Raw genomic sequence first — 16662 nt, forward strand, 5'->3', positions numbered from 1 at the left:
ACACTAAATATGCTTGCCCTATCTCTACAACTGCATGTATACCAGATGATACACATGTGGGTCTTGTGGGCTTAAACTTCATGGACATCCTTGTAAATGGCACAGATACAAACCTCAAGGCAGTATTTTTATATTTACTTTTTCTAATTAAAAATATTATTAAGAATAAAGAAGTAATAAATTTTAAAATATTTCTAATTAAAAAGGGACTGATTTTGGTTACTTAATTTCAAATTCTTTATAAAGGTACCTGATGTTCAGAGGTGAAGGTATGAGAGTGGTAGTTCACAGGCCTGCTAGGAGTCAATTGTATTGAAATGGAAGTAATCGCATATTTGAATAAATTTATTTTCTGTAATATGGGACTGCATCAAGATAATGATCTAAATGATTAAGTTATGCAGGGAAATGACTAAAATTCACTCCCTATTTCAGATGAAATCAACTACCTTGAACAAGACAGTATTACGTGATTCTGTGGATGTATCACACCTCAGATGGCTTCTGTATTCAATGGACTTTGAGAATTCAGGTAATTATAGTAACAGGGGGACTTGCTCACTCTTCATGGAGTGGATGAAATAATCACCCCTAAAGCAGTACATAAGAAACAAAACCCTTGTGCAAAGTCTGATGTTAACTGCACAGACCAAATATGAAAATAAATTGAACTTCCATTTCTGCTTCAGTCAGCAGATTCTCAAAGTGAACAGTTTAAGCAATGTCGTATCTCTCCTCCTAGTGTTGCTGATACAACATTATAGAATATGACTACCAATAAGGCACCTTGCCTATGTAAAATATTGTTTTATCACATACATGATATGTGTAAAAGAGGTTCACAAAAAATTAAATTATGATTAGTGCATTCAAAATACTGATGAAAGCAATAAATACCATGATAGAATGTTAAGTTTCTTTTCAAATCACTGTTTATAACCCAAGAAAAATAAACTCACAGATGAAATAATACCCAAGAATTAGGATTCCCAGAACAGTATGTGACAGTAATCCTCCTCAAATCAATGCTATTGCTATACTACCATGTTCATTTACCTTAGAAAGTGTTCCAGAAGAAGGATGAGTATTAAAACCAAGATTATCTGCAAAAGAATCAAATGTAAAATGATACTGAACAAGGTGAAAAATTTGTGTAAGAACACAGAATTTTACAGAGGGGACCAACTGTGAAGTTTTTAGATCCCATTACAGTGTTTCTCTTGGACCATCTTCTTTTTGCTTTTGTCTCTTATATGCAGCAGACTCTGCTACTTTTGGCCACAGAGACAGAAGTAAGTGGAGAGCCTAAATGATTCAAACGAGAATGAAAATAATGGTGGAAAAAAAGCATGTAGTCATTCAAATGAACGGAAAATGTAAAAACTTCAGGGTTGGACTTGATGATCTTAGTGTCTTTTCTAACCTAAATGGTTCTATGATTATATTTTATTATTCTATATCCTCTCACCATGGCACTGGCATCCAGTTAGAATGACAGAAGGTGACCTTATAGAGAGAATACCAGTTCTGGAAGAGCACAAGCTGGACATAGATCAGTCAGATCCATCTCTTTTCCCTTTACCGTCAGGGAAAGAGGGAGGACAACATCTCTTCAGTGTGATATGACATTAAAGAAGAAACAGGATAAAAACCAACACTGTCACTCAACACTGACACTTTCCCCCACCTCTTCTCCTTCTTTCCCACAAGTTACCAAGGAATGGCTCTCTGACCCCACTTTCAGTGTTGGGTGCAGCCAGTGCCTTGCTCTGCCCTGCTCCCCCCAGCACAGGAACTCACCTGCTGGGCACATGACTCACTGCACCCAGGATGAATTCCTGCAGCAGCACTGCTGCTGTGACTGCTTCAGCTCGGAGTAAGGACCACTGGAGCAGTGCTGGGAAGAGCACTTTGTTCATGTTTGTGGTCCCAGTAACACACACTACCACCTTGAGCAGCAAAGCACATTTCTGATCTAACAATAATTTAGACCCAGCAGTAATTTCACTTGGTACAGGACTACAAGCTACAGGATACCACCTCCATCATGCACAGTCTGGCAGATATCACCTCATTCGAAAACGTGGAAAATCTGCACCCACCTATATGGGAAGTGGAAAAAATTCACACACATTTATCATAATTATTTCTTTTAACACATATAAAAATAACAGGAATAACTCACCATTTTCGGAGCCATGTTGTGGACAAGGAATGGTAAGAACCCTTAATAATCCATCTGGTTTGTATGAGTAATGCTCAACTAACTAGCAGAATGAGAGGGGAGGGGAAAAAAAAGAAATAATGAGAGAAGAAGTTAAGAAAATATGAGGGTGGTATTAAATATATTAATTAAATATACTGTCTCTTTAGAAATGTGTGCATATGTACAAGAGCTGATCTATATTACAATAAATGACCTTGAAATACCACAATTCTTTACTGCACATGTTATTTGCTTTATTTCTATCTAGCAGGGGTGCATGTTTCTGAAGTAACCTTGTGAATAAATGTACAATGTGATGGGTCAGTACTTCCCCCAGTTCTGCTATCAAACAGCATTGTATCTCTGAGCAAATAACTTATTTTTATGTCTCTGAGTTCCCATTCTCCTTCTTTTCTTTTTTCTTTTTTTTTTTTTTTTTTCTTTTTAATTTTTGGGGATAATTACAATGCAAGAATTGCCCTAATATGCAATGCCTTCTCTGGACCTCAGAATTACAATGGGATGTGCGCAGTTAATAAATGTAGCACCAGTAGTTGTGACCATTTGTGCTCCTGGATTGTCCTCCCCACATCATGTTTTACAGGTTTGTTACTGATATTTTCCATTTGGGTATAAAGGAGAAGGTCTGTGAGTGTAAGAGTTGCAGGCATGTTCACAGTTCACAAAAACTGTAAGATAGCAGAGCTGCTTTTAAATTTCTAGTAAGATCAGGAAAGAAATGCAAAACGCCTAAGAATTAATATATGCAAGCAAAGACTCATATTTTAGATCTGTGACTCACTTAACTCATTTTAATAGATTTTTAAGCAGGAGGACATAAGAGATTTCTGCAGGGATTTCAATTCCCTTAGTGTTTTCAATTTACACAGTAATTTCACCAGTATTCAGTTTTAGTATCAACTATGGCATAGTCAGCTGTGGCTGTCTTCATTGTTTATTCTTTACCAGACATATTTGGGTGGTAAGCCTCAGCAAGCCACGCTATAGCAGACTTGAAGGTAGAGAATTTCAAAGCTAAAGACTGCATTATGTGTGCAACACCTTAAACCATCCTCTTTTTGCTTGCTAGAATTCTGTTGCTGCTGTCATAAATTACATTAGCAAAAGACTAAACCAAGCATATCCATTATTGAAAATGGTTACTTGCAAATGTGAACAGATTTTCATTCTAGAGAATGTTCAGCTAATAATATAATAACTAATAAAAATCACAGTTTTGAACTCAGCCAGGCTGCAACATCATATTTAAAAATTATTGAACTCTCTACACTCACATAGCTTTCTACATCAACATATATTTTCTTCATATACAGAAACCACACAATGTTGGAAACATATCACAAATAACCTGCCAAAACGTGTTGGTTTTAGCCAAAGACTATTGTCACAGGGCAAACTAAAACAACGTTGGTCAGTTGGTCAGTTGTATAGAAATGTGATGACAGATATCCACGTGACATAAATTTAACAGACCTGCCACAAGGTGTCAAATCTTTTTCCATCTGGTATGGAGAGTTTTCCTGTCTTATCTCTGTCAATACGATAGTGCAGTACTTTTCCATCATTCAGTAGGCACAGGGCATAGGAACCATTGCTATCCCTTTCTCGGATACTGTAGAAATAAGAAAGACTTTCAGGATTTACCAGGAATGAACATTGTTTTTATTTACCCTTTCCTTAAAGATTTTGAATTAAAACCAAAACAAAATCAGCACTGCAACTTCTGAAAACATTTTGTTAAGCCTTTCATTTATTTCTTAGTGTAATTAACTTTCAGGTTAATTGACTAAAGTTTCCCTTTTTTTTCTTCCAAAAAGGCAACAGATGAAAACAAAAAATCAATTATGTAAGGCACTTTAGGGCAGCTACAGAACACTGTACACTGCATAAAGCACTCTTGGGGCAAATATGCATTTTAAAGGTTCTGCAGTACTGGCTTGCCTCTCTTTTATCTTTTATTTCGAAATAAAGAGATGACAGTAAGAACAGAAGATAAAATATTAAAAGAACATAATGTGAAATGGCAAATTTTTTGTGTTTGAAATAGCTTGCTGTGTGGCTGGGAATTTAAAGAAAATAATGTATTTCTGTAATCATTAATCCTTATAATTTCAGGAAAGACATTAATGTTTTGTTGCAGATTTTACATAAAATTCCTATGAAACTTAACATGGTATTGAAGTGTACATATCTCATCTAAACTTCACCACGGAGAGACTGCTAAATGTAATACAAAAACTTTGTCTAAAATTCAAAGGTAGGATGATCTCCTCCTTCCAGGAGACCTATGAGTGCCCTCCGAGATGCCTGTAAAGCATGACAGAATTGTTATATGTGTACTCAGGGCTAGCTGACACTGAGACCAGTATATTCTGACTACTGGACGCAGAAAAGATGGGAGTTTGTCACTACCTCCAATATAGTTGGTGCAACATTTCTGAGTTTGGAAAGCAGCCTTCTTCTTTCAGTCAGGCTCCCATGCTGACTGACAGCTGACAGTGTGACAGCAATAGAGTAAGAATAAAATTGACTGGATTTTTTCTTTTTTAAATGAAAAGCTTAGATTCTGGAGCACTACAACATTTCTTGTTCTGGTGTGCACAGAAACCTACTTTCTCTCCCTTGAATTTTTGAGCAGCCTTGAAAAGAATTATAGCAGTAAATTCTCACTAAGGTTTTAAGAACCTTTGCTGGTGCAACACTGGTATTTGCTGTTATATCTCAGGAGATTGCAGAGTCAAGTATTAAAGTATTCTTGTCAGCTGACTCTCTCAAGGTTGAAGTAAGAGTGTATTTTGCCTGAATTACTGATGTACCTTTTCCCTTCAAATAAAATGATTCTTGTTGCCTAAGATGTGAACAGGACACTGGCTAAAAGAAAAGGGAAGCAGGGTCAGGTTTTTTTTCCTGACACCAAAGTAGGTTGTGTAAGTCTCTAAAGCAAATTGAAACACATTGTGGTTTCTTCATGGCATATAGGTGTTTTCTCAGCATGCTGATTTCCTGTGCTGACTGACCAGTGAAGAGCAACAGGCTCTGCTAAAATGAAGAGTGGCTTTTACTTAGTCTTCCTCTGACCTGCTCAAAGCAAATAAAGCTGAGAAAAATATTTTCAGAATAGAGGGCATTGTTTCTAAAACACAAACAAACGGCATTTTGTTGTAATCAGGCTTCTGTTGAGAACAGCACAAATAAGATTATAAAAATTCAATGGATTGTTTCTCAGTAACAAATATCCTTCATGTTTCACAGGAAGAAATGGAGGCTCCAATAAAATTCAGTTCTACTGAAACTGGTTCTCATTTCCAAGACTTGTTACTCTCAGGAGAGGCACTGCAAACATTTCTTGAGAGCACAGGCACCAACGGGAGGGGAGAGCCCTGCTTTCTGAAGACTATGGCACAGACCCAAAAAGCTCTATCCCTCTTCAGTGTAGGATTTAGGTGGAGTTCAGGTTTATAGGGCTGTAATTGCATTTCAGAGGTTTTCCTTCCCCTAACCAAACAGCTACACAGCTCTGGAGCCATCTGCAGCTTACAGCCATGACAACTTCTGTCAGACAGCTCTATCACTGCACATCCTGAAAACACCTCCATTCTAACACATGATCAGTCAGGGTCCATGGGACCCTTTCTAAGGGTTATGGAGCAGGTGGGTTTTAAACTGCAGTCAGTCAACTCCAGCACAACCTAGATCCCTACAAAAGATAAAATCAGGAGGTACACAACCTGGATCCCCACAAAACACAAAACCAGAAGATACTACCCTTTTTCTAAATATGTCTGAAAGGCAGAAGTATCAAGTGCATTGAATTGACAGCTTAAGTCTTAGTTTTGGCAAACTGAACCCTTACTGCGTGGCATGGATTGCCCCAAGCCACGTTTCACAATTTCACTTTGGTTTTGCAGACTGTGATAATAGCTGTCTAGGTTAGGCTAAGCCTCCAGAACTGCAGCTGGGTAACAGTATTCTGTTCTATGTCAACAGCTGCTGTAAAAAATAGAATAAAAGGCAAATGCTATTCAAACTTAAAGGTTGTAACCTCAAACCTCTTTGAACGGACAGAAAAGTTTTACATCTTGATGGTACTGCCTGCATTACCCAGGGCCTTCACATCAGATCTGGGAGCTCTCCTCACATATGGAACTTTCCTTGTATGGAAAGTAACAAATTCTGGAGTGTTAAGAAAAAAAAAAAAAAAATCAAAATTCCAAATGCACTCTCTGCTTTAAAGGGCTCTGAAATGAAACACAATATTAACTTTTCTTCAATAGAAACTGCTAAATAAAAAGGCCTTCATTGAAAATTTTTGGCAAGGAAGGAAGCCAACAGTCAGGTATCACCTCGTCTTCCATTTCATGCTATTGCAGAGAATTGCAAATGTCCAGAAGAAAAACATAAAGATAATAAACACCTGCAAAAAAACAACACTGTTGTTTCATTCACTGAATTCATCAGAACTATGAACAACTTCACTGAGAACAGATTTGAGTACATAGCTACATAAGTATATTAGAGAAGTGCCCAAGGTATCTAGATTTTTTTGTGACATACATTTTTAAAATGGCAGAATAAGGAATGTAGAAATTAAAATTGTTACCTGATTTAATGCAAAGAATATTTAGGTATTGATTTTATATTTCATGCAATGTGTGTTTGAGTATTTTTTGTGATTTTGGGAGAGTAACCTAGACAGCAACCAATAACAATCTGGAGTGTTATTGCATTCAGTGTAAATAGCTATTCATTCCTTCCTTTGGTATTTTCATTTGGAAGCAAAAAGAACAATGTCCCAATTTTTTCTGTTTCCATCTGAAAGCCCAAATGATCCCCCTCTTTATAAAGAAAAATATCCCTGAGGGTCAAAGAAATAAATTGCTATCACAATATGCCTCATTGACTGTGTAGAAAAAACAGAATTCACAGCATTCTGCAGTGGAGAATTATGAAGAAAATAAACAAGCAAAATGCTTGCTTTAGGAATGGTGTGAAATTATTCTTGTTCCTGGATCCAAAGGCATACTAAATTTTATTCTTGGCATTGCTTTGCCTTCTCAGCAATTACAGCTTTGTTGATGCCAGAGACATTGACATTCCCCACTGCTGATGGAGCTCCAGCCATTCCCTGTTTGTCTTGCCCTCTCTCTGCATGGCCATCTCTCTGGTAACGCTATTAACAACATGGCTACTCATTATCACTTCAAAGATCTGCTGCACATTGCATATGTTCCAAGTTTGCGAGTAATAAGTAATGAACTTGGCACCATCTGTAAAAGAATTATATAAAGGGCAAAGTGGATTAACTGCTGTCTTCATTTGCATCATTTCTTCTCCCCGGTTCACTAACACATTCAAAGCTGTTTCAGAAATGTCAGAACACTACAGAGTTTAGGAGATATCTCAGCTTCACACTATTGCTATCTACAATAGATCCTAAAAATTCATTTCCTGGTGAGTCTGCTGCACAGTTATAAAATAATTTTGTGAGAAGGATTGCATCAAATTAGTCGATTTAGTCGACTTCACCATGGCACGAAAATACACCATGCTTCACCAAACCCCTAACAAACAGCTCTGCAGTAAAACTGCATCTGAAATAGGAGATCTTGGTCCAGCTGTCTCAGTTAGGTCACAGCTTTTCATCACACCTCAGACCCACTCTGCGGCTGAAGCACCCAGTGCAGAACCTGTCTTGAGCGGCCACAGCTCTGCCGTAGTGGTCTGCAAGTGGCACCCAACATGTACCTAACTGAAGATCAGTAAAGAGCTCTCCCAAAGAGTCATGGGCATCATCCAGGCTGCTGTGGAGAGGAAGACAGCACCTCCAGAAACACAGTTCAATGTCTGTGTATTATCATTTATCTTGAAAAGCTTTTATGGTCTTTTATAGCTTGTCTAAGCCTAGCAACTCCTTGGCACTTTCAAGAGGAATTTCATTATTAATTAATATCCCTGAATGAGGGTCACATTTAATAGGATTGTTTTCATCTTCTACGATGTCAACAATATCCAGACCCTTTTATGGATAGAAAGTTAACACTAATAGAATTATCTTAAGAATGCTCTATATGGTCAAAAAATGACCTAGCTCCGTATGCAGTCTGGTAGCAGCAAACTCCTAGAAGAAGGCAGCAATATTAGTGTAAATATATACTGCTACATATCCCAGAAACAAAAATCTTTGGTCAGACAAAAGACAATAAAACTCTTACAGACAACTGCACTTCAAAGCTTATTATTTTGAAATGTTGTCACTAGTACTAAGTATTGTGACATGTAAGAGACAGTTTAGTTTCTAGTTGTCATGGAACGCCATGATGTGGCATATTACTGTTGCTCATTATAATAGTCTAAACCAGTTTTGTCCTCTTTAATATTCTCATTACTTCCTGAAGATACTCATATGACACCAAAATAGTTTTCTACTTTCCTTTTACACAACTGTTCATATTTTATGTGAACTACATACAGCCATGAACACATGTGCACATGTAAAAAGTTTATATAGACTTAACTGCTAATTTGCAATGCCTTCACTCACAATTTCCCTAATACTGAATTTTTAAGTTTACCAGTATTTCTGAATATTCTTTATTCTCCTCCAACTCCGTAACTCCTGGTTTTGAATGCATATGCAAGATCGCATGCTTGTATAACTTAAGTGGTCAACACTGATGGCAAGATATGCCAACCCTTGCCACACACCAGAGGCGTTTCTTATGTGAAACTACAGAGGAAATTAACTCTTCTGCTGTTTGCTTTCAGTGAAGTTATAATTTATTTTTCAACTCTTCCACATATGCATGCATGAACTCAGATATATATCAACAATATTATAAATATTTAATGATGCATTATTAATAAAATAATCTTGCAATATTAATAAAAGTATTACCAATATTAACAGTTTAATCTATTATCAAAGTTCCCTACCAGACAAAATGTAATAAACCCCAGAAGTTTGGTCAAGAACGTTCACCCAATATAGAATGTAAAAGTGTTAGTGTAAAGTGGGGCTTCAGACATAAAGTTCTCTATTTTCAGTTTCTTTTCAGATAATTTTAGAAATATTTTACTTCGGTTCCACTGCTATTTTTTTCCCCCCCAAAGTTTGTGCCTAGAGTGGCAATCTTACATAAACATTCTTCACAGAAGAGGTAGAAAATACTTCCCATTTCATGTCATAGTTTCTGTGTTTGGTTCTGAAAACAAACTCTCTAGCATCCACATACAAACTTTATTGACTTTTAAGCCATGAAAAAAACTTTTAATAGATCTTTGAAAACTTCCTGGTAAAACATCCACATTTAGCTCAGAATTTTTCCTTGGATGCATTGTAGTGTTTTTATGGCGCTACTCCTGATATTTTGAACTGCAATCAGGAATTTTTTCTACTATTTACATATTTAAACCATTAAAAATAATTATAGATTTGATAATCTTGTATTTCTTTAGCATTGCTAATCTTAGCAATGCTAAAGAAATCTACATGCTAGTTGTATCATTACACAGACTGCTGTATTGGATTTTGCTTTAAGATAGGTATGTCAGATGGATAGCAAATTTCTGGTGTAATGAAGTTTTGGAGAGCCTTGTTAAAAATATTTATTTTTATATAATATAAAAATATTTTATCCTTCTAGGATTTATTATTTTCTCCATAATAAACAATTTGATTTTTGTCACATACAAGTATTCACTCGTGGACTTGTTAAATAACCTCAGTTTACCTAATCTCTTCAATAATTTAGCTCCTCTCTTTGTTCCCATGTTCCAATTCCTACTTCAACAAGCAAACATCTCTTAGACTTACATGTCTGAAAGTTTTACTTTTCAGTCAGCTACTGGGCTTAATTATCTTGACCAGTGTTAGAAAAACACTAACTCACAGTCACAACTTCAAAGCCTTCAATCCACAGATGTACAGAATATTCTGGCAAGCACTGCTGCTGGGTAAGTAAAACTGTGATGTCTGTGCCTGAAATATAAAACAATGCACCACACTCACACTCAACAGTTTTGCTGCTTCTGCTTCAGTTAGCCAGAAATGAGTGGTTTATTTCTCAATACCTGCTGAGCAAGCCCATGTTAGGCAACCCACTGCTGAAAGCAATAAACCTCTCTAAATTAGACAGTTCTCTTATTTGTGATGAGCCTCTAAGTGTGTGGGTCTGAGAGCTAGAATGGCTCAGCAATGTAGAATAACTGATTTCAACACAAATGAACAATACATTATTTCTCTTGCTGCACTGGCTACTGAACTATGGGATAGGTTAAGTTCTCTCCCTGCGTCTTCCCTGAGACCATAGGAGCAAATGGCAGCTGAGTGGCTACTGCATTCTAAAATGGGGAGACAGGAAGTCTGTGCAAGAACAGTTAATACATCAGAGAGCATCCTACAGATGCAAAAGTAAACAGTCTTGTCCTTAATAACAGATATCCAAGATCAACACACTAGCAATTCATATTATTTAAGCTCCAATGGCAGTTGTCATGGTTTAAACAGAGCCTTAAAATTAGCATTTTCTCCGCTATGGGCTTCTCCTCCCAGTGTGAAAGTGGCCACCCAAGTTCCATCAAAACTATATAAATATGGATCCATTGAAATATCCAGTCCCATGGGAGAAGGTCTGAATGCTCCCCCACAACTGATTGCACATGTCACTGCAAAGAGTATCAGAAATGCCTCATTGGCCATCTTTAAGGAACATAGGAAAATGCTGGGAAAATATTTCCAGTCAAAGCAGTAGGACTGCTCATAGAAGATTAAAAAGAGACTAGTGTTTATAATAGAGACTGAAAATGTCAAGTCTACTAGAAAATTTCACTCCCTTACTCCAAAACCTATCCCTGTTGTTAATAAATGCTAGCTAGTGGATTCTTTTCTCTGAAGAAAAACTAGATTCCTTCCCCTGTGTGCCCCCCCACCGCCCTTTCCCCAAAGAGAAGCACTTTGGCCACAAAGGAACCAATGTGTGCCTGAGGCAAACTGGAAAAGCTGCCAGTTTTAATACATGATCAACATCATGACTCAGCTGATACAAAGTTGGTTTGGTAAGCAAAAAAGCAATATATTTTTAGGTATAAAATTGTCATTAAAAGAAAGGATTGCTCTTTCTTTCAATTACTGGACCTTCTGTCTAAAAAGTAGGAGAAGAAACTAAAAAAAATCACAGGGCAAGGAAAAGGAGAGGTTGTGTGGTGATGTTGGGCTGGTAATTGGTAACAGCAGCTATGTTCATCAAATCCTCTGAACTCCTATGCAGCAGAAAGATATACATCTGGCTCTACAAATTTTTGTAACTTTTCAACAGTTTTTTTTTTTACTACAATTATGACAAAATCTGTGACAAGCTTATTACAATTTTTTGTTACACATGGCAGCCGAAGCAACTGGATAACACCCCTCCGGATGTGGTCCGCACCAATAGGGAATATGAGGCTGAAAACAGGCATGCATGGCTACTTGGGTGAGACTGGCTATGAAACACAAAAATCTCAAGTACTGAGGAAAGAAAAGAGAGTTCAAGAAATGAGATGTCACTACAGTCACAGCATTTGTGCTTAAGACCTCATAGGAATTCACTCTACTGGGAATCAGATTTAAAGAAGTTACTGGTTCCTGTCTACTGAGACTGAAACACGGAAATATGCAAGGGTTGCACCCACATTAGCAATTAGTATGGCACAATAACAGAAAAACAGTAAAGTGAAAGAATTGATACAGAAGAACCATATCCTTCTTGCAATCAGTTGTGGGGTTTCATTTTGGACTACCTCTAAAAAAAGCCAAAGGCTGAGTGCTAAAGAAAACTACACAGGTAGGTGATAAAATTTCCCTCAAAAATTATACAGTTCCAAGTGATCCTTACATGGCCTCAACATTTAAGCCAAATTTTTCAAATTTTTTATCATTATATACTTTCTGGCTGGGGGTGGGAGTGACAAAAGACAGCTCTGTTAAAACACTGGTATTTTCAAATGAGGATTCTCGAAACAAACCCCTGGCTCTAGTCCCTGATGGCTGTCAGTCACTATCCTAATGCCACATTTGTGCTCAGAAAACAAAAGATCATCAGGCTTGATAAATGCAGAGGGTAAACACCAGACACAAAATAGTAGTGTCAAGGTAGAAGTGGTCATTTTATTGCTTAACTACAAAACACAGCACTACCACTGTCCCTTGGAGACATGACAGATAGAGATCTCAACAGCTGCCAACACAGGGAGTTTATCTCTAATTGTACCAGTTTAACAATCCTGTGTATTGGTTGCAGGTGGTCAGGCTTTGACAGTGGGGCTGCAAAGGCCAGGGGTTGCCCTGGGCTGGTCACAACAGGTGCCAGCAGGTCCTGGTGGACACCCCTGCAGATGTTCCAGGCTTTTGTTATAGCTTTCCATCTTTAGTTAAGTGAGGGACTTGAAGGCAGGAAGCATCATGTCATGTAAATGACGCTGAACTGGATGCCCTCACTGTGGATGAACCATGCTTTAGGGCACAGTCTCATTTGAGATTTATACAAAAGAGCTGTACAGTAACACTGGAGGCAAACAGCAATACCACAGAAAAAGGAACTCACAGAAATTTTCCATTGTTTCCATTGTTTCTTGACCCGATGAGGATACGGCGTTCTGACTCCTCCCGAGAGATCCTCCCATGGAACCACGGCATCTTCTCATGGGCTGTAGTGGCAATCAGCTTCTCCAGCTGAGGCTTCTGACTAATGATAGCTTGTTCAAGAGCCTGCCCCTAGAGAACAGTAAAAACACGGTGAAACAGTCAAACTATCTTCTGCAATAAAAAGATGACAGGTAGACTCAGTCTTTTGGGACATCCAAAATCTGCACATATTTGTTGTGTGTGAAGGCCTGGTTGCTATAAAGATTTTAAAACAGAAACTAACATATCACAAAACTAGGGTTCTTTCTCTACCTCTGAGAAAAAGAAGAAAAATTAACCAGTAAATAAAACCACTGATATATTAGTATTTAAGCTTAAAACAAAGTCATATTGTTATGGTAATGAGACATGGCTAAATGAAGTTTGTGTCAGTCTGAGCTTTCAAACATACCTCCAAATTACATATCCTATGGCAGTGTACTAAAATAAACCAAATGTGCTTTGCACTGTTGCAGCATGTCTATGTCAAAGACATCAATGCAAATTTTCCCAGACAGAACAGTCCCCATTTTAGAATGAATTATTCAGAGTAATATCAACCTAGACATTTCTAACCTTGTCTACAACCTACCACTTCTAAATTGGGCTCAGAATCTGAGGGCAACCTCCACTAGTTTCACCAGCGTTTAACCAGAGCTCATCAACTTCCCTCTAGATTGAGCTCAGACTCATCAGAAAAGACACTGTGAACCTCAGCAGTTATAGAAAATGTTGTATAAGTTTCAGGTTTTCCTAGCTGGGGGTTGCTCCATATATTTTACAGAGCAGAATTCATAGGGTTACCTGCTAGCAGCAAAAGAGATTAGGAACCTTGAGTATCTTCATGAGTTCATAAAGGTAACTCATGACATCGCAAGGTGAAATAATACTCTCTTTGCAGCCTCCTACACTAGTGTTTCCATGTTAAGAATGGCTTCTTTATAGTCATTCCCAGGAAAAAATCCAACATCTGTCGTCCACATGGAAAATTCCTGCTTGACCCCTGCAGCACTGAAGATGCAGTGCTCTGGAGTGTAGAAACAGCTCACTTTCAGGAATAATTTCTGTTTTGGACATAAATCAGCATCACAGAAACAAGGCCAACTAAGAGAGTAAGATGTAAAACAAGTCATCATGTCACCGTGCCTGCCTGCATATCAATCCATAACAAATCAGATTTAAAAGCAACGAGACAAACCATTTCTGTATATTGTTTATTACAGGTATTAATTTTTGGTCCACATCTGATGGCATATATTAGTGCAGAGGTAGATAACTTTATGCTAGACCAGGACATCGTAGAAATTCTAAGGGCTTAAATTTCAGGAAAACTAGACTTATCACCAAGTTACTGCCCGGACTGTGGAGAAAAACCCCTCACTGTTAAATCTCAAACAGCTGTGATTTCATTGTGAAAAAATACTACCTAGCAGCAGCAACAGCTGGAAACAAACACTGCAATCTCTTTTCCCCTAGCTCAAAGATTACTTCAGGGCAAGATCAGTCTGGTTTTACCTGCAAATTCCAAGTCTGCTTGACATACTCTCTGATGAGGTTCTCTTTCAAATCTTCAAAGGGTCCTGTTTTGGGTTCAACGCCTGGAGGCCGGTTGAAAGGTTTTCTCAGTAGACAGATAAGGCCATCCGCTTCCCCTGAATGATAGTTAATGAGTTCAGCAGGACTGGCATGCGACTTGCCTCCTGCAATAGCATAGGAGCCACTCAGCTCCCTCTCAATTGTATAGTGGTGAACCTTCCTTCCATGGGCCAAGGATAGGGCAAAGCCCCCCAGGTAATTCCGGCTTTGGCGGAGCAAGTATAGTCCATCATTTGCTCCTCCCTGCATCAGATACTCCTCAGCTTCTTCACGTGTGATATTACCGAAGAAGTATGGCAAATGGTTAGCAGGGTTTGATGTGTTGGAAGCCATGGTTTTTTCTTTTCCAAGTAACAAACCGAGAATACTGTATCTGAAAATACAAAGACAGAGATATGAATGTCAGTAGGAAAAACAGGATAAACCAGTAAGATGGCAGTTCACCTGTAGTATGTTTGCAGAATCACAGAATGATTTAAGTTGGCATAGACCTCTAAAATCATTGAGTCCAAACTTGAACCAATCACCACCTTGTCAGCAAGACCATGGCAAGTATGAGTGCTCTGTCCACTTGTTTTTTGAACACCTCCAGGGACAGTTACTCCATCACCTCCCTCAGCACACGATTCCACTGTTTAATAACGCCTTCTGTGAAAAAATTCACCCAATGTCCTACCTGAAAATGTCCAGAGGGCATAGCTTGAGGTAATTTTAGTAAAACATTTATTGGTGATACATATGTTGACAATTAAAAAAATATTTTAAAGTGAAGATATCATTTTTTTTTATCTTGTTAGAAGTTGTTTGTCTAAATCCCATCAGCTCTCTTTTCCTGTTTCCCAGCACCTTGGCTAGAAGTGGACAAAGTGATCAGAAGTTCAGTTTCTCCTTCTATAGTTGTGAAGCACATAGGAGTTAAAATATGAGCCCTTCACAATAAAATGAAGCATCATTTCAGGGAAGTCATGCAGCAATCTGTGGAATCAGCATAAAACAGTTCAGGCTGTAGGGAACAGTGTGCAACTGAGTTACATGAAGAAAAGTGCAGAAGACTTTATGGATAAGTATGTAAAAAGGGAGGGTCCATAATGCGAAGGTGTAACTGAAGAATGGGAGTCTTAATGTAGGGCATTTTAGCACACAGCACTTCAGACTGACAACTTCCCTGCCAGTCCTGAAGCAGACAGAGCTGTTTGTGCCTACTGCTTAATTCATATTTGATCCATCAGTGCTGACTTGCTGTCCCTTGTTCTCAGATTAAAAAACAGTAGAGAAATACCTGTGTTATGCTGTGAATACGTAAAGGGTTGATGTGGGAAAGGAAAGAGGTAGAGAAACACAAAGTCAAAACAACAAGGCTCACACAGTGTAGAAAACTAGACAGGGCACAGTCATGTCAAACCACATGCTGTGCAGATCTTCCGGTCTTCTCCCACCATCCCAAATAAGGGAGATCTCAAAGCTGCAAAGATATTGCACCTATAAAACAGAGCTTTAGGCAACATATTATTTATAACTCTTGTGATCTGCAACCAAAGTTACTGGTGTAAGTTCCCATACCAATCTAGTAGCATAACTTTCGCTCGCTAATTGCAACAAAGAAAAGTTATAACTGAAGACACAGAAGGCAGTCCTTAGTCAGTCACCATCAAACATTTATTCTGTATGCAAAATGACCATTCTGACTGTACCATACAAAGCTTTCTTCAAATGGAATAGATTCATTCAGTAATTTAATGCAGGGCCAGAGGACTGCAGTCAATAACACAATGCCCATCTGGAGGCCAGTTAATAGTATTGTAACCCAGGGTCAGGACTGGGGTCAATGTTATTTCAATGAGGTGGTGGACAGCGGGGAAAGCGCAGCTCCAGCAAATTCACAAATGATACAAAATGGCACAGTGGCTAAACATCACAGGGCTGTGATACAATTTAAAGGGACCTGAAAGGCTAAGGAATTCAAATTAAAGTAATTTAATGAAGCTCAACAAAGGGGAACATCTGGTGGAGCAGACTTTGCCCCTTTCGGAGTATCTGCCTTCCTGGCTATGTGGTGTCTCACACTCTTGTGATGTCACCATGGAAGGAAGGTCTGTGACCAGGATGTTTTCCACAGGGTCTGTCTATCCACAGTTTGTCCAGGGCCCCTGCAGGTGCACACACAAGGCACGCAGGCTCC

At 38.3% G+C, this 16662-nt stretch overlaps 1 protein-coding gene across 2 annotated transcripts in view; it reads right to left on the reverse strand.

The window, feature by feature from the left end:
- SYK (spleen associated tyrosine kinase) overlaps positions 1–16662 on the reverse strand; it is a 47741-nt gene that overhangs the window by 15437 nt on the left and 15642 nt on the right. For both annotated transcript variants that reach the window (XM_058044484.1, XM_058044483.1), the window contains exons 2-6: positions 14403–14856; positions 12808–12977; positions 3701–3839; positions 2186–2267; positions 1057–1103 (exon numbers count right to left, since the gene is read on the reverse strand). In XM_058044484.1, the coding sequence (XP_057900467.1) occupies positions 1057–1103; positions 2186–2267; positions 3701–3839; positions 12808–12977; positions 14403–14816 (852 nt within the window). In that variant the 5' untranslated portion in view covers positions 14817–14856. The remainder of the gene's footprint in view (positions 1–1056; positions 1104–2185; positions 2268–3700; positions 3840–12807; positions 12978–14402; positions 14857–16662) is intronic.

This window comes from Melospiza georgiana, chromosome Z, assembly GCF_028018845.1.
Source record: "Melospiza georgiana isolate bMelGeo1 chromosome Z, bMelGeo1.pri, whole genome shotgun sequence".
Lineage (NCBI taxonomy): Eukaryota > Metazoa > Chordata > Aves > Passeriformes > Passerellidae > Melospiza > Melospiza georgiana.